General features: G+C 38.9%; 1 protein-coding gene across 4 annotated transcripts; it reads right to left on the bottom strand.

The window, feature by feature from the left end:
- Positions 1–1,286: 1,286 nt before the first annotated feature.
- On the bottom strand, positions 1,287–12,002 carry LOC149813622 (protein TOPLESS-RELATED PROTEIN 2-like). Of its 4 annotated transcripts, none has more exons than XM_089992249.1 (27): positions 11,675–11,940; positions 10,972–11,380; positions 10,081–10,306; positions 9,747–9,926; positions 9,495–9,608; positions 9,260–9,418; positions 8,981–9,158; positions 8,770–8,893; positions 8,539–8,648; positions 8,229–8,367; positions 7,980–8,089; positions 7,804–7,873; positions 7,650–7,723; positions 7,478–7,573; positions 7,067–7,162; positions 6,331–6,458; positions 5,841–6,075; positions 5,576–5,743; positions 5,388–5,495; positions 5,156–5,305; positions 4,436–4,546; positions 4,185–4,367; positions 3,964–4,092; positions 3,236–3,331; positions 2,955–3,137; positions 2,130–2,302; positions 1,287–1,942 (listed from the first exon to the last, which is right to left on the bottom strand). In XM_089992249.1, the coding sequence occupies exons 3-27, from the start codon at positions 10,158–10,160 to the stop codon at positions 1,732–1,734; spliced, it is 3,405 nt and encodes a 1,134-aa protein (XP_089848375.1). In that variant the 5' UTR covers positions 10,161–10,306; positions 10,972–11,380; positions 11,675–11,940; the 3' UTR covers positions 1,287–1,731. The 4 variants fall into 4 exon arrangements, with proteins under 4 accessions (XP_089848375.1, XP_089848379.1, XP_089848374.1 ...); XM_089992253.1 differs by having other exon boundaries at positions 1,287–1,939; XM_089992248.1 differs by lacking the exon at positions 10,972–11,380 and having other exon boundaries at positions 11,675–12,002.
- Between the last annotated feature and the right edge of the window lie 11,285 nt (positions 12,003–23,287).

Here is a 23,287-nt window from a genome sequence, read left to right as displayed (position 1 = left end):
TCCAGACTACCATTTGGAACGTAACCTCCCACTACTCTTGCTCTGCATTCTGACTGCTGACCATGAGACTAAGCTATCCTTGATTGAGCCTGAGACTTTCCATTTCACCTCCAATAAATTGGTGTCTTCCACAATCTGATACTGCAAGGACATTGAAGGAAGAGATGGACCGGGTCTCCCGTGCTCTCTTTGCATAGTGGGCATTGACTCGGGAAGCTGAAAACCAGGCGATGTAGCCAGTCGGGAGTTAGAAGGCGCCCTTCGATGGCCCATCTCAGGGTGACAGCTGCACGAGGGTGTCTTTTTTTAATTCAGATACGGTCGTAGATAGTCTTCTGAGGCTTGGACCGAATCTCCTCCCGCACTGTTTTGACATACACCGATGAGGAGGGCGTACAACCTAAAGTTTACAGTGAAGGTGGTGTCGCAGAAAATGTGCTCTCACCAACGGGGGGGGGGGGGCTCCGCGTGGTTGGCAGGAGCTGTCAGTGTATGTCACCCTTGTGGTGGGTTCAAACCCCAGTGGTACGTTGAATAATAACGAGTGGGTGGGGGGTCTGCCTAACCCCAGTTTGCCTTTCAAAAACAAAAACAAATGTGATCTCGCAATAAAATCACTGGGGCTTTCTTACGAAGTGGTGGTCCTTTTCAGGCTTTTTGGATTGTTTTCTGACCAACGAACGTATTGCCAAAAGAATTGTGTTTTCTATGTCAATCAGGAACCATCCCATCGAATTCTTCTCTTTCGCTATGCCGCTCACTCACAAATTGCATCTTGGGCTTTTTTTCTGCTTTTATTTAAACTGCCAACATACCTTTTTACGCCAAACTGAAACTTTTGCTTTTTGGTGGTAAGGAGCTCTGGCATTTGCGACTTTTCTTCACTTCCTCAATACTGAAGTTGACAACAGGCACTGTCCAACCCCCCATCAACTGTCTGTGGGGTGAGGTAATCTGGAATGACAAAAAGGCCATTCCAAAGACAATGTTGTCCCCGGCCTAAAACGGGCGAGGATAGCCTGTGAACTTAGGCTAAGGGAAAAAGCAAAAGGTACTCTGGACAGTCAAAAGTGCGTCCGGTTGTTCGTGGTGGAGGGTTGTTGCTACTGCACCATTCATGCATTGGGGACCCCTGCCAAAGTCCCAACCTCCAACCACACGGCCATTGTAGAGGCACGTATCAGTCAGCTCCACCACCATTTTAGAAGCTCACAGTTGACTTTAAGAGAGAGAGAGAGAGCAATACAAAATAGGGATCATCAAACCAATGATAAACACAATCATAAAAGAGAAAAGGACGTTCTGGTCGTGTACTAACCCAAGAATATGTTAAAAAACAAACATTTGGCAATTGAAACCTATCAAACTGTCAGTTGGAAGCTCTCAACCGCCACCATAGGTCAATAACACAATAAAACTTCAAGATTGTTTAAAACAAGAGACCAATGCTCTATGCTAAGACCTACAGGGATATATTGCATTTTTTGATGTACATTAGAAACATGGAAGGAGGAGCCAACCTATTTATCATTTACTTAGAAACTTTACACTTCGAGGTGATTGAGACAGGGCATAGAAAAGGCCCTCTTGGAGCATGGCGATGGAACAAAAAAGGTGATCGCCAGCAAGAAAAATTGCACCAGAGTAGCTTCTGGCTGTTTTTTGCCACTTGAAATCTTTTGATGCATCTGCTGATTGATTTTTTTTTGTTTCCAAAGTATGAGTAGTTTGTCATCTGGAAGGAGATTCTGATACTGGATTGGTCAGTGACGGATTTAGGGGAAGGGGAAGAGCACCATTGTCCTGAGGAATTGAGCCCCCCCATTTTGGTTCAGCATCTGAGGGTTCGATTACGTGAACTGCTCCATCACTCATGCCAAGAGCAATCTGGTTAGGCTCAGATGGGTGATATGCGATCACCATAGGATAGACACTGCTACTGCTGCAAAAGATTAAACCCCACATCAAACACTAAGAGAAACTACTCAGGGCCATGGTGGTGTATGTCCATATCCTTGAGCAACGATACATGAGAGAGAGAGAGAGAGAGAGAGAGAGAGAGAGAGAGAGAGAGAGGAAACTGCCAACAGAGTAGATAATGAAAATAAAAGCAAAAGGGCGTCACTCACCTAGAAACTGACGGAGGAATATAGGCCGATGGTGCAATCCGACACCTGAGCCTTAGATTCTCTGCATCAAAGACTCCAACTGCACCATCACAAAATCCAGCGTAGACTAGTAAACCGTCACATGAGTAGATTGCACTTGAAATGGGTGCTGAGAGCGAGTCTCTTGGGGTCCACTGTAAAGCAAAGGAACCACCAGTAAGATTCCCTAACCGGCAAATATACAGATTAAAAAGATGAGAAATGTAATTCTTACAAGACACAAGAACAATGGCATGAAGAACACGTGATGTTCACAATAGCTTATGATTGCGTACAAAAGGAACACTTTCAAGTTCAAACAATAAACCTAACTAGAAGTTGGCAAAAAATCATGTAGGCCAGATTCAAGTTCCAAAAAAAAAAAATCCAAGCCTATGGGCGAACAAAATGGTTTTCACTAATTTTGGAAACAATCATGTGCATCGAACTTTGGCCTTTCACTAAATGGTATTCAATAAAAAAGGAATTTTGAATTGAAGGAAAGAATGTTAAAATCTAGGAATTTGACAGGCACTTCACAACAATCAAGTTACCAAAAAGAATCCAATTCATATCTGTATTTCCTATTAGATAGGTTTCCCATTGCTTGAATGTGTAGCGGCATGCTTTACAATGCTAAAGGCATGCACACACACACACGCACACACCAAATAAGATGATAGCAGGCTCTAATTATGTTACCACATTTCAGGATATCAAGTCAATTCACAAAAAATCTCATTAAACAAGGCATCACATTAGTATTGACCAACAATGCATGCATCAGTTGCATGAGTGAAAACTTACAGATCGTGAACACTCCAGCTTTCCATCATATATGACAATCTGGGTTTCATGAACAGCTAATAAGTGAGTCTGATCATTGTGGAATTGAACTCTTGTCTCACCAGCCAATGGCGCTGGCCGGCCAGGAGCCTGTATAAACCTTGATTTCTTCTTATCCCATGAATCAATGCTCCACACACACAGCTGCATCAAAAACACAGAAAGATTGAAAGGTTTAAAAGTTGCCAGTACCATAAATACAGGAGTTGCCTCCTGCACATTCAACTGGACAGTTCAATTACCTGTGCATCTGCACCAGAGGATACCAGGACATTCATGGACTGTGAAAATGCAAGACCAGTTATCCTTTTTTGATGGCCCTTGAGCTTGGTTTTGACCTGAATATAAGACATAATCCAATTAATACATTAAATGCCAGGAAGAATGTATTTGGTATCAATGGACAATGTGCTAAGATGGGGATGTCTCAGCTTTTCATTTAACAGAAAACACGGCCAAGGGTCTTGGGATCATTCTTCGAAATATATAACTGAAGAAGACTAATAATTTCAACATAGAATAGATGAATAATGCCAATAGCTAGCAATTTGGCATATATTAAACCGTTCCATGTATAGTGAAAGGGACCCAAAACGAGGACATACTTCTGGCGTTTTCTCAAACTGAATGACATGCTACCAAAATATGCCAAATGAGTTCATCATTTAGTATTGTAAAAATAAATTATGTTGGTTTCAGCTGTAATTACACCTTCAAAAAACTTAATGATGCCTATCAAAATTGTCAGAGAAAAAAAAGGAACTCTAATTGTTATTCCAAACAATCTTCATATTGAAAATCCAAGAAACTATCATATACTTTGTCCGATTCACCAAAGATAAAACTGTTTGATTTTCATGACTATTAGAAGTGAAGACAGAAGATGCTTCGAAGTTTACAAGAACCAGTGACTATTTGTACTTACAAGAACAACAATTATCCACCCTAGACAGAGAATATATGAAAATACCTCATCTATCCTGACGTTGTATATCTGGATTGTTGAATCCTCCATTCCTATAGCAATAATATTATTATCCTGAGGGTGGAATGCTAGAAAAGTGGCAGCTGGAGGTGGTGGCATGAAAGTTGTCATAACCTAAAATCATAAGTGACAAGAGTTTGTTAAGACAATTGAAGTTATTATTTAGAACTTAGAAGCAAAACAGCAGGAGACTAGAAATCGCTGACCTTGAATGTCATCATGTTGAACAAAGAAACCTTCCCACCAGACGCAGACATGACATAAGAATCATTCTTGGACAGTGCTATACATGCAGCAGATTCTTCAGATGAATTAGCATCACTTATGTCGTTAGTCATGGGAATTCCACTTGCAGGTTGCCACATCTGAGGTGCAATAGCAGCAGTAGACTGCAGACAACATATGTTAGCAACCATAAAATGGAGAGCAATAATCCTCTAAGAAATATTAACTCTACCTTCCCAGAAGGGTTTCGATCACATTTCTGCCATTTCCACAGCTTATGGACAGCATTGGAGGCAAGAGCTAAGATGGCCATACCAGAGTTTGTGTATATCAGCCTCACTATCTGCAAAAGTACATTGCATAACCCATATTAGTTGGACTATTTAAACTTAGGAATACTATATCCGAGAATATAGAATTTTCACAATAGGGGTGCAAAAAAAAAAGGAAAATCAGCAGAACCAGTTCAACTTAGCCATATTCTAAGTTGTCAGATGAAAAAAAAAGAGAGGAAAAAATCAGGAATCCAAAAAGTTGAATTTTTTGTGATGACTACCCTTCCTGATTGGCCAACATTTCTTTAATTTGCAATTTATTCAGGATCCAGAAAAGAATCGAACCCAAATCAAGTCTGAGTTCCCCAAAAATCAAAACAAGTGCACCAGGAAAATGCCACCAAAAGATTTTTTAGTTGATAAAATTAGGGGTTGAAACAGGAAAGTCTTCAATTCTTTTTTAGGTTTGTTTCTGCCTTTTGAATTAGTTCAATGGTGTTGTTTCAAAACTATGGACACACACACACACATGGACATGGACATGCACAGCCACCATATACCAGTATCTGAAGTCTGAACCCAATGTGAAACACAGAACAAAAGCATGCACGGTTCAACCACAGGTGAAGTGAGGCACAAAATAATCCTAGGCTTGGTTGAATCTGGATGATTCTTACCTTGCCTGTAGCCAAGGGGTCAGGCAACCATAGAGCCTTAAGTTGTGCTGACTCTACAATATCAGCTAGTTTCCAACTTTTGATCTTGTCCAATCCATCTTCTGAAATCCTTGGTTTCACATCAGGTGTTCTATTGTTTTCCATTGCATTCTGCATTTTATATACGTCTAAAAAATCAGATCAAAATAGACAACCTTCTTAAACAAAATAGATATCTAACAAAATGACATACCAAATTGCTCATAGATACTGCAGTTGGAATTCTATCGGGATGCTCAAGAACAGAAACAAGAGGCGAATTGACATTTGTAACAGCAGGCAGTGCATTAATAATTTGAGGCTGCACAAAAAAAATCAGCATTACATACTCATGCAAAAGAACTGCAAATAAATGGACAAGAGATAAGATCTATGTCTGACCTTAGTGGTCATTGATTCGGAGGCACTCCTAGACCCTTCAAATGCCCTGTTTTCAAACATCCTGATAAGTCTCTGCCTGTCACTATTTGCCAAGATTTTGATGCCATTATCAGCAGTTGTAACTGCAAGCAAGGAACCTTCTTTATTGAATCTCAATCGAGGACTAGCCTGCAAAATAAAGTGCAACAAAAAAAGTTGCAATCATCCTATAATTTTCCAGCAGATCAATTTTGAAACTACTGTAATAAGAATTGGTAGTGCAAACCGCCAATCCTCCATCAGCATCTGTTGTTGTCAAAATATTACTGTTATCCATATCCCAGAACTTGATTTGAAATTCATCACCAGCTGCTAAGAATCGATTTCGTGTCGTGTCGAACTGAACAACACCTAAAGAACGCTTTTTAAACCCAGAGTATGTCCTTTTAATTGCCCCTTCACTTTCGTTCCACTCTACTAAGTGTGAATCGCCTTCCTTGCTAGTCCCACAAGAAAAGAGCCTGGCAGAAGATCAACAAGAAACTATTTCACTAAGAAGATTTACATCTAGCTTGTTGCACAGGCTATCATATCTACAAGCAACAAGAGTAATTCAATAAATTAGGACAAGAAGTCGCAGGAACCTAACAGGAAAGAACAAATGTGAAGATAGATGCCAATCACAGAGGAAACACGGCACAGAAAGAGGTCCATCTAAGAGTTGCAGCTAATGCAGACAAAGAAATAAATACCAGTTCAAGTATGAGCAAGTTCACCTTGTTCCATCTGTACTATATGCCATAGTCGTGCAACAGTGGCCAGGAGCATCATAATCAACTCTAGATCCCATGCTATCATATAGCCATGCTTTGATTTTTCCATCAATAGCAGTAGAGAAAATGAACTGCACATGAGCAAAGCAATGAAGAGCGGTCATGGAATTGATACAAACTTAAGGGGATTTCCCTGTATCAAAAATTTTCAGATTCGGCTACCAATATGCATTCCGAGATAAAAGTTTAACTTGGATAGACACAAGGTTGCCAGACTAGGAAGCAGAAGCGAGAAGCGATGCATTTTAAAATGTATAGGAAGCGGGAAGCGAGAAATTAAAAAAACAATGTAAGAATTGAATGAGAATCGAAATAAAATGCAAATAAAAACTAAAATAAAAGTGACTTCTTTAAATTCATAATTTTTTAGTGTGAGAATTAAATTTTTAACAAAATTTAAAAAAGCTGACTGCCAATTTAGAGAAAGCACATGAAAGTGAGTGTGAAGTGTGAGAAAACACATAAAAAACATGAAAAGTAGAGTGAGAAAACATATAAGAAGAATAGATGAAGCATGTGGAAAGAATAGAAGAAGCGTGGGAGAATCGAGATTCTCATAAAGTTTTGAAAGCAAAAAGTATCGCGCTTCGGAAGCGAGTTTCCGCGAAGCGTGCTTCCCACCTATCTAAGAAGCTTCCGGTAACTTTGGATAGACATGCATCTCAATAGTCAATTATACCTGGATCGCTTCCTTGTAATGCGGGCAAACAGAATAGACTGGGGCTTCATGGCCTTCAAAAATATAAAGCCTACGACCTCCAGAAGCATCCCAAACCTGCTGACATGACACGATTTACAATGTCAAAAGCCAACATATGTGTGCAACCAGAACACAAGAAACAAAACATACAAGCAAGAAAATAAAAGCAGATACATGTGTGCAGAAGACACTATGCCCACCACATACATGGAGCAATATGAGCAACATCAGTTAACTATGCACATCTAGAAGCTTGAACTCAAAGCTAAAAGATATCTAAATGTATAAAGCATGCTAGCACACATATGAATAGATGATTAGATGCACGACTGAAGGAAACACAAGCACATGGAAACATAAAACTCAAGCTTTAGGCCCTCAAAAGCTTACCTTTATTGTCTTATCATCACCACAGGTGATTATGCAAAGCTGTTTGTTGGGTAGAGCAAACGCAATATCATAGACTCCACCAGCGTGGGCATCAATCTGAAGACATAGTAGGCACTGAGAATACATATATCATAGTTTACAAGGAAACAAAAATGATATGGTCCAGGCAGACCTCTAAGTGCTGTCTCAGCTCGCCCTTTAGTGTGTACATATATGTCTGAACAATATGCTTTGAGAACGCCACACCTGTGAGAGGAGTACAGCAAAACAGCACATAAGATGCAATTAAAAATCAATAAAGTTGTGAAGAGAAGTCCAAGCCATACCGAGTATAGAACCATCTGGTCCCCAGACACAACGGTTTACAGATATAGTGGCATCCTTCATCAGTGATTTCTGAAAAAAAGCTTATCTTAGAACAGGCAATTGGTTTGTTGCTTTCTCTACTAATTCTCAAGAACATGGGGGCAAAATATGAACCATACAGCTGAAAGAACAGTACCTGCAGCGTCAAAGAATAAGCCGAGACATCCCACACCCTGAAAGTTTTATGTGCTATTCTTTCTTTTGAGCCTACTTCCCATATTGCAATATCACCAACATTTGTTCCAACTGATATAAAATACAATGTGGTATTAATCTTTGGTATATCATAGTAATGACCTTATATAATCCACATGATGTTTTACAAAGATGAAATGATAAAGCATTACTAATTCATAAACAGTAAAGAATTCCTGAAATCAGTCACCTAAAAGAATGGTGTGCTGATATGGGTGAAAATCCATGCTCATGACATTCGATCCTTGGTTAAGCGTCCTCATGACAGTCTTCGGAAGGTCATCTTGTGAATAAATGTTTGGAGGATGTGCAGAACTGGAGAATGAGACCTAAAGTGCAACTTAAAGTTGGTATGATGGCTATGAGATGAAAAACTAGATAAAGCAAATGTATCAGACACAAGGTGACTTAGATGAGTGATATCATAGACCATTTATCAAAACTCTAATAACCAGTCATTGTTCATTATATTATAGCGAGTAGTTGTCACTCTTTCACACCTCATCTGATTGGCCAGTCCTCATCCGCTTCATCAAATGTTCTGAATCAGCCGATTGATAATCCACACCAGTTGTGCCAATAGGAGTTCTAGGGTGTTTCAGAAATGCAGCTGATGATAGGACAGACTTACATAAGTAACAAACAATCAATTGCAAAAAAAAAACACACATATCTGAGCTTGTGAACAAAAGCAAACAAGTGAAGATAGAGATGAATAAGAAGTTGATTGCCTGCATTTGGGGGCTGAACGAGACCTGGTGGTCCAGAAACCACTGCAGCATGTGGCAAGGAGGGAGTAGGATTTGTCATCCACCCAATTGCACCATGAGAAGGGGAAACAACAGCTTGAAATGGCTGGAAGGAGAAGTATAACACAGGTCAGGAGGCTAAAAATAGAAATTTTACACTACCTTAAGGAGGTATAGAAAAAGGGGAAGTTACATTATGTGCACTCATCGCAGGAAATGCCCCAGCTTTGGGGATTTCTCCAACAAGAAGGCTGTTTGTAGGGGGTGGGGCTCGTGTGCCATTGGTAGGTGAGCATGAGTGATCAACAAAGAGTGTCTTTATATCTGGATTAGGGCGTGGGTTCTTACAAATTTGATGCTGCCAATTAAGACTGAAAACACAAACCAGAATTAGTAGCCCATGGAATTCCAACAACTTGAGCAGATCACTTAACATGCTGAAAAAATTAAATGGCCTGAAAATCTGTGAGACCTTTGGTTAATCAATGTCCGAAGACGAGATGCTTTGAATGATGGAAATGTAAGCTTGTCCCGGAATAGTGGGTTTGCCTCTATCAATTTTTTAAGCTCTAAAAGCATGATACTTCGTGCTGACTTTGTATCTCCATATTTAGAAAGTTGTTCATTTTGCCTGAAGAAAGCTCATGTAAGCAAAGATAAAACAGAATATAGAGTAACATAAACAATCAACTCAATCTAGAAAGTACCTAAAGTTATCAAGAGTAAGAAGTTGAGTTATTTCCTTGAAAAGCTCTTCATTGAATGAGGCAAACACTTTAAGATCTTTCACAAGGATCTCAACTGCTTTCGCCCGGTCTTGCCTGGAATATACCAGCAATACAACAAAAAAGTTCACAGCTTAACAGCTCACATTGACAAGAGAATTTTCTCAAAAAGGATATTTTTCTCTTCCAAAGAAAGAACCATATACAAAGAACACGTATATTAATTATATACACCTGTCAAGAGCTTCAAGGTACTTTTGCTTCCTGATCTCAAAAAATATCTTCATAGAGTAACGATTATCTTCAACCTTTGTAAATCCACCTAAATAACGTTCCACCTCTTCCCATTCCCCTGCTTGAACTTGATCCTCAAAGTGTTTCATATTGAAAAGGAACCCAGATTCTTGTTCAAGCCTAGTACCAATCCGCCATTCCAAAAGTTACTAACCACAGTAAAATATAAATAACAAAAATCTACAACAAAAGTAACTCAACAGCTACAATGGGACTAATAAGATGCAATGGGGTCAGAAGACACTAAGGAATAAGAAAATTTTGGACTACTTACTTATGCACTGTTTCCTTGAATTTCTCCTCATCCAAGAACTGTAGAATAAGGAAAACAAGTTCCCTGCTCAAGGATGACATGATTCCCTGAATTCTTAATCACACCAGCACAAACTACACGGCTGGATCCTGTTTCCTACTTCATGCCTTCAAACTTCAGTTGCCCTAGGAAATGAAGCAGGATGTAGCAACGGATGTCCTTTTTCACTTCCACTAAAAACTTATTCCTAAGCAAATCAAGAAGAGACAATTACTATGGAAACAAGAAAAGGAGGAAGCGATAATGAAACAAGCTCATTCCGATGAGTTAAAAACCTTAATCAAATGGAAGACAAAAAGAAAAATTATTAGAAGTTACACATAGTTGGGAAAATAGAAAAAGAAAGTAGTATTAACTTATTTTTCACCAAATAACAACGAAAGCTCTTTGTGGTATAACATGCTATGAAACAGGAAAGGAAAAAACAAGAGGAGCTAAATAGGAGAAAAGCAAAAATTAAAAAGCAAAAGCCCGATTTTCTTCCGATTCCACATTTCAATGCCTCAAGTACTCCCAAAATAGCAACTTCAGATCTTTCTCGGCTAAAATGCCTTAGAATAACAGAAATAAGAGGTCGCTATACACCAACAAGGAAGAGTCACAAAACTCCTCCTCTTCCAGCCAAAGAAATAACTGCCTCAAACAAAAAGGAGAAAAAAGAGAAAACTTTATTTCGAATATTTCTTACTAAAAATAAGGTACTGAGCCATCGGAAGAAGCTCAATTAGTAGCAAAGAAGCAGAAAGAACGGCGTTTCATCTTTATCGTCTCTTAACCTCTAATTTTCAACTCAACCTTCCTTTGGCTCATTACAAGGTTCCGCCTTGATAAAAGAACAAAGCAATTTCTTACCACAATCACCCTCCATTTCTTAGCCTTCTGTTTAGAACCCTAGATTCTAATTTCTTTCCGTAAAGCCTCCAGAGATCTGACGCGGAGAAAAGGGAGGAAAACGACCCAACAATTTGAGAGAGAGAGAGGAAGAGGGAGCCCCCTTCTTCCGTTCATCTACGAGCCCGCACCCCTAGCTCTGCCAGATACGTCAAAGATCTGAAAAAAAAAGAAACCAAAACCCCTAAATGTGAAACAAAGAACCGTCCTTCCGCTACTTCCCTCCAGCCTCAACCCTCGAGCCCGCAAAATTTCCTGCTCCGCCAACAATCCACCGGTAAACGCCCCCGTCGCCGCGAATCCGACGTCTTTCCCGGCGAAAATGCAGGGAAATTGCCCCTCTTTTTCGACGATCGCCTCTCAATTTCCCCTGGTTCCCCCGATCGAAAGAAGATCGCGAATATAGCAAAACAAAAACAAAATTTATACAAGTAAACAAACAATATCGTAAAGAGAAAAAGTAAGAAAATAAAGGAGCGAGTCCTTTATTCTTTTCAAGAGGCGCGTTTCCCTAGGAACATACAGAGAGAGAGAGAGAGAGAGAGAGAGAGAGAGAGAGAGAGTTTGATTCAGCATAAAGACTGCCGTTCAAATAAACTAGAAAACCGGATCAAATTCAAACAATAGGCAACCGAAGGAGTGAGAGAGAGAGAGAGAGGCTTACTCGAAAAGAGAGAGACAGTATCACTGCGTGCGCCCGCGCCTGTCAGAAAGCGAGAAAGAGAAAGAGGGAGAGAGAAGACAAAAAAAGGCAAAGTAGAGTCCTGTGCAAGCTTTCTTCCTCCTTTCTCCTCTTTTCCCTCTCTCGCTCTGATATTTTTTCTCTACAAAAAAAAAACACGAAGAAGAAAAAGAAGAATAAAACTCGCTTATTCTTCCTCCTCCGCCTCCACCTCCACCTCTCTCTCTCTCACCCTCTCCACAAATTCCGTTTTCCTCTCACTCCTCTCCGCCCTTTTCTACACGCCCCCGTCCAGACTGACTGCCTGCCTTTTCTAGGCAACCCCCCACCCCCTCCCGATTAGGTCGTCTCTCCGTCTCGGGAAAAGCAAAAAAACACACGGCAATGAAATTCCCTATTTACCCTTGACTTCCTCCAAGATTTACGAGACCATTCTAATCTGAAATGCCCACACACACACGCTGCGTCGTGAACGATAGGGTTTTGTCGGATATCCGATCCGTATACTACACTATTTCCTGAAATAACCTTTCAATAAGGCTGGAATAGGTATCCAGATCGGATATGGATTCATTTAGTTGGAGTCAGATCAATTTTTCGTATCGGATTTATCTTTAGATCCAGATCAAATCTAATCCAAATCTAGTTTTTTTTTAATTCTTTTCCTTCTGGTCCCATTCCGGCATTCCCTCTCCAACCAAGGTCATTTTCGTCAGATTCAAGTTGTCAAGGGAGACAAGGTTCACCCGCATGGCGGGTGTGGGCCGTCCCGTCATTTTCTCGCCCTATCTCTCAACTTAAAGCGCCACGTCATCTTTCTCCGTACACAATGACCTTTATTTTCTCCTTATTTTCCTGCCTTTTAAATAATTTCCTCAATTGTTTAAAAAATAAAAACCCTAGGGCTTCCCTCCTCTCTTTTATTTTTTAATTTTTTTTCCTTTTTTTTTATTCGTGGGATCCTGTCAACCAATCAACCCGTCGCTTTCGTTTTCTTGTGTGTAGTGCGCGGTAGCTGTCCAGTCAGATCGAAAAGCAGTTCAACGTATCTATACGTTTGCTGATAGATTGATACGCTTATCTGAGATTCAGCGCTTATCTCACTCTCTCTCCTGATTTTTTTTTTCTTGAGTGAAGAGGAAGCAACGAGAAAGCGGAGGGAGCGCCGTACGAGTCGGGGAAATTTTGAGAGATTGTGACTGATCGACACGTGGAGTTCACATGGTCCACACGAGACATTCACCGCGACGCGACTCGTTCGCAAGTACGAAACGGAAGAGACGAGGCGGGGCCCACTGTGAGGATGGCGACCGGGCTCTGAGCTCGAGCGTAATTACGGAAGGGGCTGATGCGTTTCGACAAATTACGGGAGTGCCATCAGGTCGGGAGTGTGTCCATCCCGACCCGGATCCGATCAGAAGCATAACGGGGGTTTCTCCAAGTTATCAAAAAATGAAAACCTGCTTCGCTTACTAATTGCATAAAATGTGACAAAGTTCGAGGACAATGTTAATTCTAGTTAGGGCTGTCAACGGGTCGGGTCATGGCTGGGTCAGGGATGACCCAGACTCGTTCATATAACTAACAACCGGGTTTGGGTTTTACAAGGACATGAAAATAGAATCCTATACCCAGTTCCTAATAATTTTAGAATTTTATTTTTATTAAAAAGATACATAACATACAAAGATGAAGTTGGATACCCAACAAAAAAAAAAAACAGGTTTGGTCTTGTACCTGGCAAAAATCATGACCCAAACCCAGCCCTCATATAGCTGGTGTCGGATTCAGGTTGACACTCTTATGCCTGAAAATTCGAGTTTGGGTCGAATCCAAACCCGATACAAACTGAACCATCAATAGCCCTAATTCTAGTTACATGAAAGTGATCAGGTTCGTGAACTATATAACCTTTATTTTCACTAGTATCAGGGTTGGTGAAACCACTGTACACTAACTTGGTGAACATTCACATTGTGCCAAATGCATAATGGAATTACACAAACTCGGTGAAGATATACATAGTTCCAAATGGATCATGAAAATATAATAACAAAGAAAAATTATATATAATGCATTGGAGAGGGGAATGATGAGTCTATAGAGAGAGAGAGAGAAAGGGTATGGGTTTATGGCTTTGGTGTAACCCAACCATATGCATAATTGCGTGTATAAGATTATAAAAACTATTAAATGCTATACATAGCGTGTTTTTTGTCATTTGGTATAGCTATGTCAGAGGGACATGAAAGAGGGCTAATAAAAGTATGGGTTTAAGGATTTGGCGTAACCCAACTGGATGCATAATTGCATGTATAAGAGTATGAAAATTGTTACATGCTATATATAGCATGTTTTTGTTATTGGGTAGCTACTTCAAAGGCATGAAAACTTTGGTGTAACCAATTAGATGCATAATTGCATATATAAGATTATAAAAATTGTTAATTCTCTCTCTCTCTCTCTCTCTATATATATATATATATATATAAAATTTTACGGGTGTCAACAAGTTGGGTTTGGTTCCGACCCAGATAGAACCAGACTTGAGCCCAATTTTCAGGTATGGTATCTGGTCCGGACTTGGGTCTAATCAAGTCCACTATAAGAGAAACTATATCCAGACCCGATAACAATTACATGAACTAGACCCAGAACATACCCTGTAAAATAATATTTTTTTTTTTACATTTTTACATTGAAAATTTGCGGGTCTTAATTGGAACTCGGGTAAAATTTGACAAACTATACCAGGATCCATGTATTAATCGGACCTTCAAGCCCGGACCCGAGTCTTATTATATATCACCATACCCGGACCCTATAGGGTTTGATCCGGGTCGGTTTCGGGCAAAACCCGACCCGTTGACATCCTTACTGCTAATACATTATGACAAATACAATCATTATCTTATTATTTAAAATAAAATTATTGTATTTCAATAAATATATTTGTATTAATAACAAATCATAAAAAATGTGTCTTCATGTCAATCAGAATTAATGAAAGAAAATGATCATAAAGTTATGTCACATGAATACTTCATTTTACTCCCTTTTCGTGCATATTAGTTACATTGAAAATTTCACAAAAATAGTAATATCCCGGTATCTTCATCCATATCAAGGTGACATAGTCATAAAGCACTTTCAAGTTTGGATTTTAGTAAATGTTTGATCGATACCACATATAGTCACGTGTCTATAAATACCAAAGAATAACTGAAGCAGCATTTTGAAATGACAGATAATACTTTTACCAACCTTCAAAAGGCAAATAATTGATTGAGGAGACCTTGAAATGAATGCAAAGAAGGTGATAATAATCCTTTTAATGTCCTATAAGCCTAGGAGAAAGATAGACAATATATATTCCATTTGTTTGAGATGGAGTGTGGCCATGTTTGCATTTATTAATTTGTTCCCCACATCTTTTTCAAAGTATAAAGGGATATCACATAGATGCTCATCATTATTTAAATATTGTTGTGTATATAGTAGTCAATGGATCTACTTTAAGATATGTTTGGGCATCACGTGGAGGGTGGGTAAGCTTCATAAGTTGAATAGTGTCCAAAATATGCATTTATAATTAAAGCCAGAACACTCAGGTGGAATCGGATCATGTAAGATATCCGATCCAAATCATATATAGCTAAATCCAGACTCATGTATTTTCCAGTCCAGTATGTGGGTTTGGATACGTGTCGATTAGGATACAATATGCTACAAATGATCCAACTAAAAACATTCAAGGGCACTAGTTTTCTGAAACTTTTTTCATTTTTTTTTTGTGTAAATTGGAGGGAACTAATGCACCCTTGAATCCGGGGATGCATAACTACGCTATGATTATACTAAAGAAAACTGAATGTTTAATGAAATAAATAAAATAACAGTAACATTGGAAATCAACAAGAGAAAAGAAAAGGGTTCAAGGTTTGAAAGAAAGAGAAAGAGATCACAATCAATATAACTACATATATAATCCCTATAATGAGAATTTATAGGAAACATAAGAAACCCTAATCCAAAATTGGATTCCGGATAGATTTATTACATAATTAAGATTCATATCTATATATAAACTCAAATAAAACCTAAACTAAAAACCAGATCCAATGGATTACTTGAACCCGAATTGCATCGGACCTGATTAAATGGTGGGGTCAATGAGAGATTGATGCTCTGCTATATGATCCATTCTCAAGAAGTAAAAAAACCCTCAGGCCACCCCCTTGATCAACAGTGATTGCTTCTTTAGCCTTAAAGCTAAAAGATGCACACCCTGAGTATTGAACTTTTGTAAATTTTCAACTTGAATGGTTTAAGCCGACCCACTCAGTGAGGTATGAATAACCCTTGTGTGCTTACAAGCTTTCATTTGATCAAATTGAATTGGTCCCCATAGATCAGGATTTACTTGTGAAACCAAATTAAATATCGATTGTACATGCAACCATGTCAAGGAGAATGAACAAACAAGTCCTTGTACAGTACAATTGGAACAGAAGGGCTGCACCATGTTATCAGTATCTGGTATCCTTAGAAATTCCATACGCTGCAGGCCTGAATCGGTTATTTTTTAATAATTGTAAAAATAATACCCAAAAATAAAATTTAATATTATTTTAATGGTTTTAACACTTGTCACGTTATGATTGACACATTATAATTTTTGGGCCGATACGGAACGATTCAGTTGAGTATTGGTATCGGCCGGTACAGCTCATGAATCGGCGCGATTCAGGGCCTATACCGATACTGACAACATTGGGCTGCACCACTTCACCTTCATGAGACAATCTGTGTTGGGTATCAGTAGGTTAATTTGAGTCCTGACTACTCACAAGAGCTTGTCTTGCTAGAAATATTGCAACCAGTCGATTCACTATCAAATGAATAGTAGAAATCATATAAAAACAACAAGAGAAGTCAGGCCATGATTTTCTGATTCCAAAACTTCTCGTCATTCAATTCCAACTTTTCTACTTGGAATATGTTAAAGAATCACTTTCATAGTCACCCATACAGGTAGTGCTACAAAGTTGAAATTCGTGAACTTGTCCATTCTTTCACCAGACTGCTCAACAAACGCTTATCATAATTTTTCGCATGCCACAGTGACACGCTACCTAGTGTCCGCCAGGCAGGGAACACAGTTTGGAGATGTACCTCGAACACGTACAGGTATTAACTAATAGTTTTTAATAAATTTTAATTATACTTCAATAAAATGTATTTTTATTAAAATACCAAGAACATTTTTAATTGATTTTTTTTTTAAACTGTGTTATCTCATACTGTTTTGCCAAAATTCAAGAATTTGTAGATTTTTTTTCCATGCCAAACAGGAAAAACCACCTTCAGGATCAGAGACCTAGTGGCACTGACAATGCCTTCCGATATCCTGCTTAGGCATGAGCAAGGAACATAATACTCTTGCATTATACTCTTGCCCTTTATAATGCAAGGGGCTGACATCCTAGAGAATGAAACCCTGACCACCTGCCTAGCAGCAAGGCTCCCCTCCCACTATCCCAAACCCTTTAGGATTTTGTGTAGGGGTATCAACGGGTCGGATTTGGTTCGGACCCAGGTGGAACCAGACTTGGATTAGGTTTTTGGGTGTGGTATTGGGTCCGAACTCGGGTTTAATCGGGTCTACTATAAGAAAAACCATACCCGACAAGAACTACATGAGCCAGACTCATAGTCTACCCAGTAAAATAAAAGTTTTTTATTATCATTTTTACATTGAAAAATTGCTGGTCTTAATAAGAACTCGGGTCAGGTATAAAATTCCACAAACTGTACCTGGGTCCATGCATTAATCGGATCTTCGTGTCCGGAACCGAGTCTTCTTACTTGTCACCATACCCGGACCTTATAGGGTTTGGTCCGGGTAAACCCTACCCGTTGACACTCCTAATTTTGTAACATAGATTCAATCCAATGGAATTCACACCAAACTCATGCTTATGTAGGGGTGGCAAAATCTGACACGATCCGCCAACCCGACCTGCCAACCCGCCTCTTAGGCGGGTTCGGGTTGGGCTTAAACTAACCCGTTTAATAAACGGGTCGACCCGCCTAACCCGTTTAATAAACGGGTCGACCCGCCTAACCCGTTTATTAAACGGGTCGGGTTCATGTTAGGGGTATGCCAACCCGGCTGACCCGTTTAATAAACGGGTTAGGTGGGCGGGTCAACTCGCCAACCCGGCCCACCAACCCGACCCGCCAACCCGCCCACCAACCCGCCTGCTAACCTGCCAACCCGTTTACCCGACCCACCCCGTTTATTAAATGGGTTGGCGGGTCGTGTCGGGTTACGCGTTTAATAAACGGGTCGGGTTCGTGTTTGCCACAGCCGACCCATTTAATAAACGGGTCGGGTTCGGGTTGAGGTATGCTGACCCGCCAACCCACCGGGTCGACCTGCCAATCTGACCCGATTGCCACCCCTATGCTTATGCACATGCGTGCTATGCACACACGGGTGTCTTCAAAATCGATTTAAATCACCCTAAATTGGCTCGATTCAAATTGAATTGGCCAATTTAAATCGATTCAGCTCCTCATCGAATGCAAATAATCTTGAATTTGTTTTATTTTTTAAAATTTTGTGATAATCATGATATCCGTCCGCTATTATGTTCCTTATGCATTAAATGCACGTCTTATAATTTGAATCGAACTCACCATTTGGATCAATTTCTCGAATTTTATTTTTTTATAGTTTTTATTTTTTTTGAAAAACAGTTCTTAAAATAGACCGATTGAAGCTGATCCCATCCTATCCGATTCAGCCGTTTTTCTGAGTCTATTGGAAGAACCGTTCTGTTCAGAAACCGAGTCCGCGAACATCGACATGCACATGCATTGGTGTTGAAAACACTCCAAGGGTAATATCGACATTAAGAAAACTCAAGTTGGATTTTTTTGTGCCATAGGGTTGAGCTCTAAATTAATTATATATTAATCCTAATTATAGAAAACCGAGGCCATTGATACTTCACCAAATTTCCGGAATTTCAAGGCAATCATGGATAATGTTGTGTAAACCAAAGAGGAAATTTGGAAGTCTATTGTTTAAAATAGGAAAAAAGAATATCTAGTAATTTTGGGATCTTGTGAACACCACTACCTACCTTTGCTAGAAAAAGAACTTAAAATCATTTTGCAATTGAAGGTAAAAGTGAAAAACAAAAAGTAGGGATGGCAGTGGACCGGTGCGGGGGACAAGGTCTCCACCCTCGCTCCTTCTCAAAATCCTACCCTCCATCTTCGTCTCCATCCCCACATAGGTTTTGATTTTAACCTCAATCCCCGCCTTCATCCCCATTTGATGTTATCTATCCTTTGTCCAAACAGGGCGAGGCGGGGCAGGGCCTCATTTTCCCTCGGTCCACTGCCATCTCTAAAGAAGGATCGGAGACAGGGCGGGGCGGGGCAAGGTGAGGATCAAGAATGGGGCGGGGCGACGGGACAGAGTAAGTCCATCCATGCCTCCACCCTCGGTATTCATTTTAACCTCCATCCCTAATCCAAATGGAGTGAGGTGGGGCGGGGCCACCCCACCCCCCCTTTGTTCACTGCCATCCCTAACAAAAAAAAAAGTATTAAGTGCAATTTATGAACTTACTTCTAAGAATATAGAGAGGGGGGCAAAGGACAATTTTTAGGGCATCATTGGCTCATATTTTTGTTCACATACATATACCTTGAGTTGTCCTTTTTAAAAAACAACAAGATACATAAGTTTATAAAATTCAATATCCTACCCCAAAAGTACAAAATTTTTTGCAAAAGGTTTCTTTGCCAAATTTACTAGCTGATCTCCTCGTTTTCACTGCAAATCTTTAATTAATTAACTTGGTTTTCCGTTCATTCTCGCAATAGTTCAATACTCTATAGCTAGGGCTGTCAACGGGTAGGGTTTGGTTCCCACCCAGGTGAAACCAGATTTGGACCAGATTTTTGGGTATGGTATCAGGTCCGGATCCAAGTTTAATCGGGTCTGCTATAAGAGAAATCATAACCAGACCCGATAAGAACTACATGAACCAGACCCGTACCATACACTATAAAATAATATTTTTTTAGCATTTTTACATTGAAAAATTGTGGGTCTTAAACAGAACTCGGATCGGGCCCGGGTCTGGTATAAAATTTCACAAACTATATACCTGGGTCTGTGTATAATTAATCGGACCCGGGTCTTAATCAGGTCTTCTTATTTGTCACCATACCTGGACCATATAGGGTTTAGTCTGGGTAGGGTCTGGGTAAACCCGACTCACTGACACCCCTATCTATTGCCAATCTCTACTATGTGTGGCCATGATCTCTCGATGGCATAAATTAAGGTTTATATTGGGTACTAACGAAGGTATGAAACTGTTGAGCTAAAAATCAAAGATGCAAGATGTGTCCACTCAATTTGATTGTGTTTACTGAGAATAGGACTAAGGCATGGAACTGTTCAGCATGATTTGTTAACTAAGAATCAGACTTTGGATTGTATTTTTTTTATGTGGAGATATAAATGTTTGGGTTGTGAAACTTTTGTACATTGTCCCATTGATTTTTGAAGCTTTTGAAAAACTTCTCATAATCACATGATTAAAAAATCATTTCCTGCTAAACAAACATTCTAAATTACATCCATATGGTCTGATCTACAATATATATATATATATAAAGGTAACTTCTAAATAGTTTTGTACATTCGTTAGTACCAAATATTTAACCTTAAACTGTAGCGGATTTGTTATTTCTGACACTGTAAATTGTTATTAAGTGCATGTTTGCTTTGGTCGTAGATGAGGATCCAAAAGATGTTTATTGATTACAAGGTCAGTCTTGTAATCAACTTTCATGCAAGTGAAAGGGAAAAGCTTTCTCAGTTGAGAACTGAGAACACAAACACAACTTACACTTTCTCATATTTTAGAAAACTTGAAAAAGTGTTATGATTGTGATTTATAATCACAAAAAGCTGAGAAAATCCAACCAAAAGATCAGAATTTGTTGCGATGATGAGTCTTTTGAAGAAGCACTCAAAAGAAAATTTGGAGAATCAATTATATAAAACAAACAAACTGTTCAAGCCGTCGTTGCTGGATTGAACACATTGACAGATGATTGATAGAAAACTGTGGCTCATTTTGGAGCAAGATAGGTACAATTCCTCTAAACATGAATCATTTTAGAAAGTTGTGATTCTTATAAACATTAAAATATAGTTTTTCTTTTTTGACCACAAGGGTTTCACTGTATATCTTTTTTGATTGGAGGCCTCTGCATGAGAAATATAAACGTTATAAGAGCCACTTGTGAAGGCCATCAGGTTGATGTTACATCACGGGCTTGAAACCTACAATCGTGCTTCATTTGTCCTGAGGCTGAGGTTGGGATTTAGGGTTTTATGCTAATGATTTGGCAAATTCACTGACTATAATATGGACAAAGATCATGAGGTCCTAGTGAGATGATTCAATGGATCCCTTAAAGCTATTTGACAGATCACCTGATTTGCTCTAGTTTTATGCTAATCAATTCTGGGAAGAGAGGTTAGGTTATTCCATCACCACTAGGTTAAAAGCAACAACATATCAGTGAATTTCTTTTATAATTGGCATCACTTGAAATTAAGGGGTGTGGGTCGGGTTTACCTGCCGGACTCGAACCAAACCCTATAGTCCCGATATGGTGATAAATAAGAAGATCTGATTAAGACCCGGGTTCGGATTCGAAGGTTCGATTAATACATGGACATGAGTATAGTTTATGAAGTTTTATACCAAACCCGAACCTGACCCAAGTTCCAATTAAGCCCCTCAATTTTTTAATATATCTGGTTCATCTACCATCACTGATTCTCCTCCTGAGAGATTGTAATGGGGTTTTCAATCCCTATGTTGCCTATTTTTTAGGGGGGAGTATGGTTTTCCTTATAGTGGACTCGACTAGGCTCAGGTCTGAACCCAATATCATACCCAAAAAATCAAGTCCAAGTCTAGTCCCACCTGGGTTCGAACCAAACCCGACCCATTGACATCCAGCTGAGTTCACTAACTTCACAGTTGAATAAGAAGGAGCTATGTTGGCTCAAAATCTATTAGGCTATACGAGTCATTTCTGCAGTTTTCAAATTCATAATTTCCAAGAGGGCAACATATGAAATCATAAAATATAGCTTTGAAATTTGAAATACTCTTGCCTACGTCATCAACAAAAGAAATAGTCTTGCCTAGTCTAACCGGTCAATCCTTCCTAATATTATATTATTTTTAAATACTTAATTAATGATTGGTTGGTATTTGTTGTTTAGATTTATCGCAAACAAGATATTGCCAATATTGGCAATTGAAATATTAATATTCAGTGGGATATCGATTAGTTGTTTGTGGGTCATATACTAGGAAATAATTTACAGTGGAGTATCGCTGGCTACTTGGACAAAGAAAATGACATTTTTGGTGAGGGAATATTTTAGCTATGGTGGATCCAAAAGATGTTTTATTTTCTATGAGTCTCAGAGTTTCACACATGTTGTGTGAAATTTAGGATTTTACATAAAATTTAGATTTAGAACTATCTTAGACATGGTTTGGTCCAAAAAATTCAGAAAATTCATATCATAGAGTTTTTTTGTAAACTTGAATACTTTTAAAATATAACAAGTATAACTAACACCAGAAAATTTGAGAGGTTGAGATCTCTCTGGGATTGGGTCTGGTGACTGCTTCTTTATGAAACAAATTTCTATTAGGTTTTTATAGAATCAAAAAATAGTTTTTGGTCCATGAATTTTTACAGGCAAACAAAATTATTTTTCTTTAAGCTATTACTTGTATATGAGAGTTAATACCATCTGGTATGACTGTGAATTTTTATGGGTTCAGATATATTTGGTATGATAGTCTAACAGACACGTAAATAAAACATAAAAATTCTAATATATGCAGTCTCTATTTTGGGATAATATTATGTCTCGTGAACTTGTTTTGTTTAAAATCTTATATTTGCTTATGATATAAAATATTAATCATGTATTTTTTAATATATAATATTTTATATTTATGATGTATGCAAGCATGTCGATTATTTATGTATGATGATATATGAGACTGCATGTTAACACATAAGTTTTAAGCATGATAAATGGGTCATGTAGTGTGCATAGGTATATATATTTTATTTTATGTAATTCATGATTTATGCTATATTGAAATGAGTCTTATGCATCAAGTAATGTGATATGTGGCATGTGATGTATTGTAAGTCATGTAAGATATGCATTCACTGGGCTCACAGGTGAGTCAGGTTCAATGCAACTAGGGTGACAGTGAGCACCAAGTTAAGTTTATAATAAACATGTTCATACACACTTAAGTCTTAAAGAGGCACAACTCTTGGGTGCTTCTTAAAGATGAGTATGTACCTTGAGATAAATCAAATGGGCTATATCTAGTTGTTCCTCAAGAAAGTTCAAGGGTATGAGTTTATGCCTTGTGAGGCAATGTAATAAGCTACCCAGAGGTGAGCTTAATTAGGGCTAAAGAGCGCGGTATTCAGTGCACTCAG

This window comes from Nuphar pumila, chromosome 16, assembly GCF_984573655.1.
Source record: "Nuphar pumila chromosome 16, dmNupPumi1.hap1.1, whole genome shotgun sequence".
Lineage (NCBI taxonomy): Eukaryota > Viridiplantae > Streptophyta > Magnoliopsida > Nymphaeales > Nymphaeaceae > Nuphar > Nuphar pumila.
Note: the sequence above shows the minus strand (reverse complement) of the source record. Positions and strands in the feature narration are given on the sequence as shown.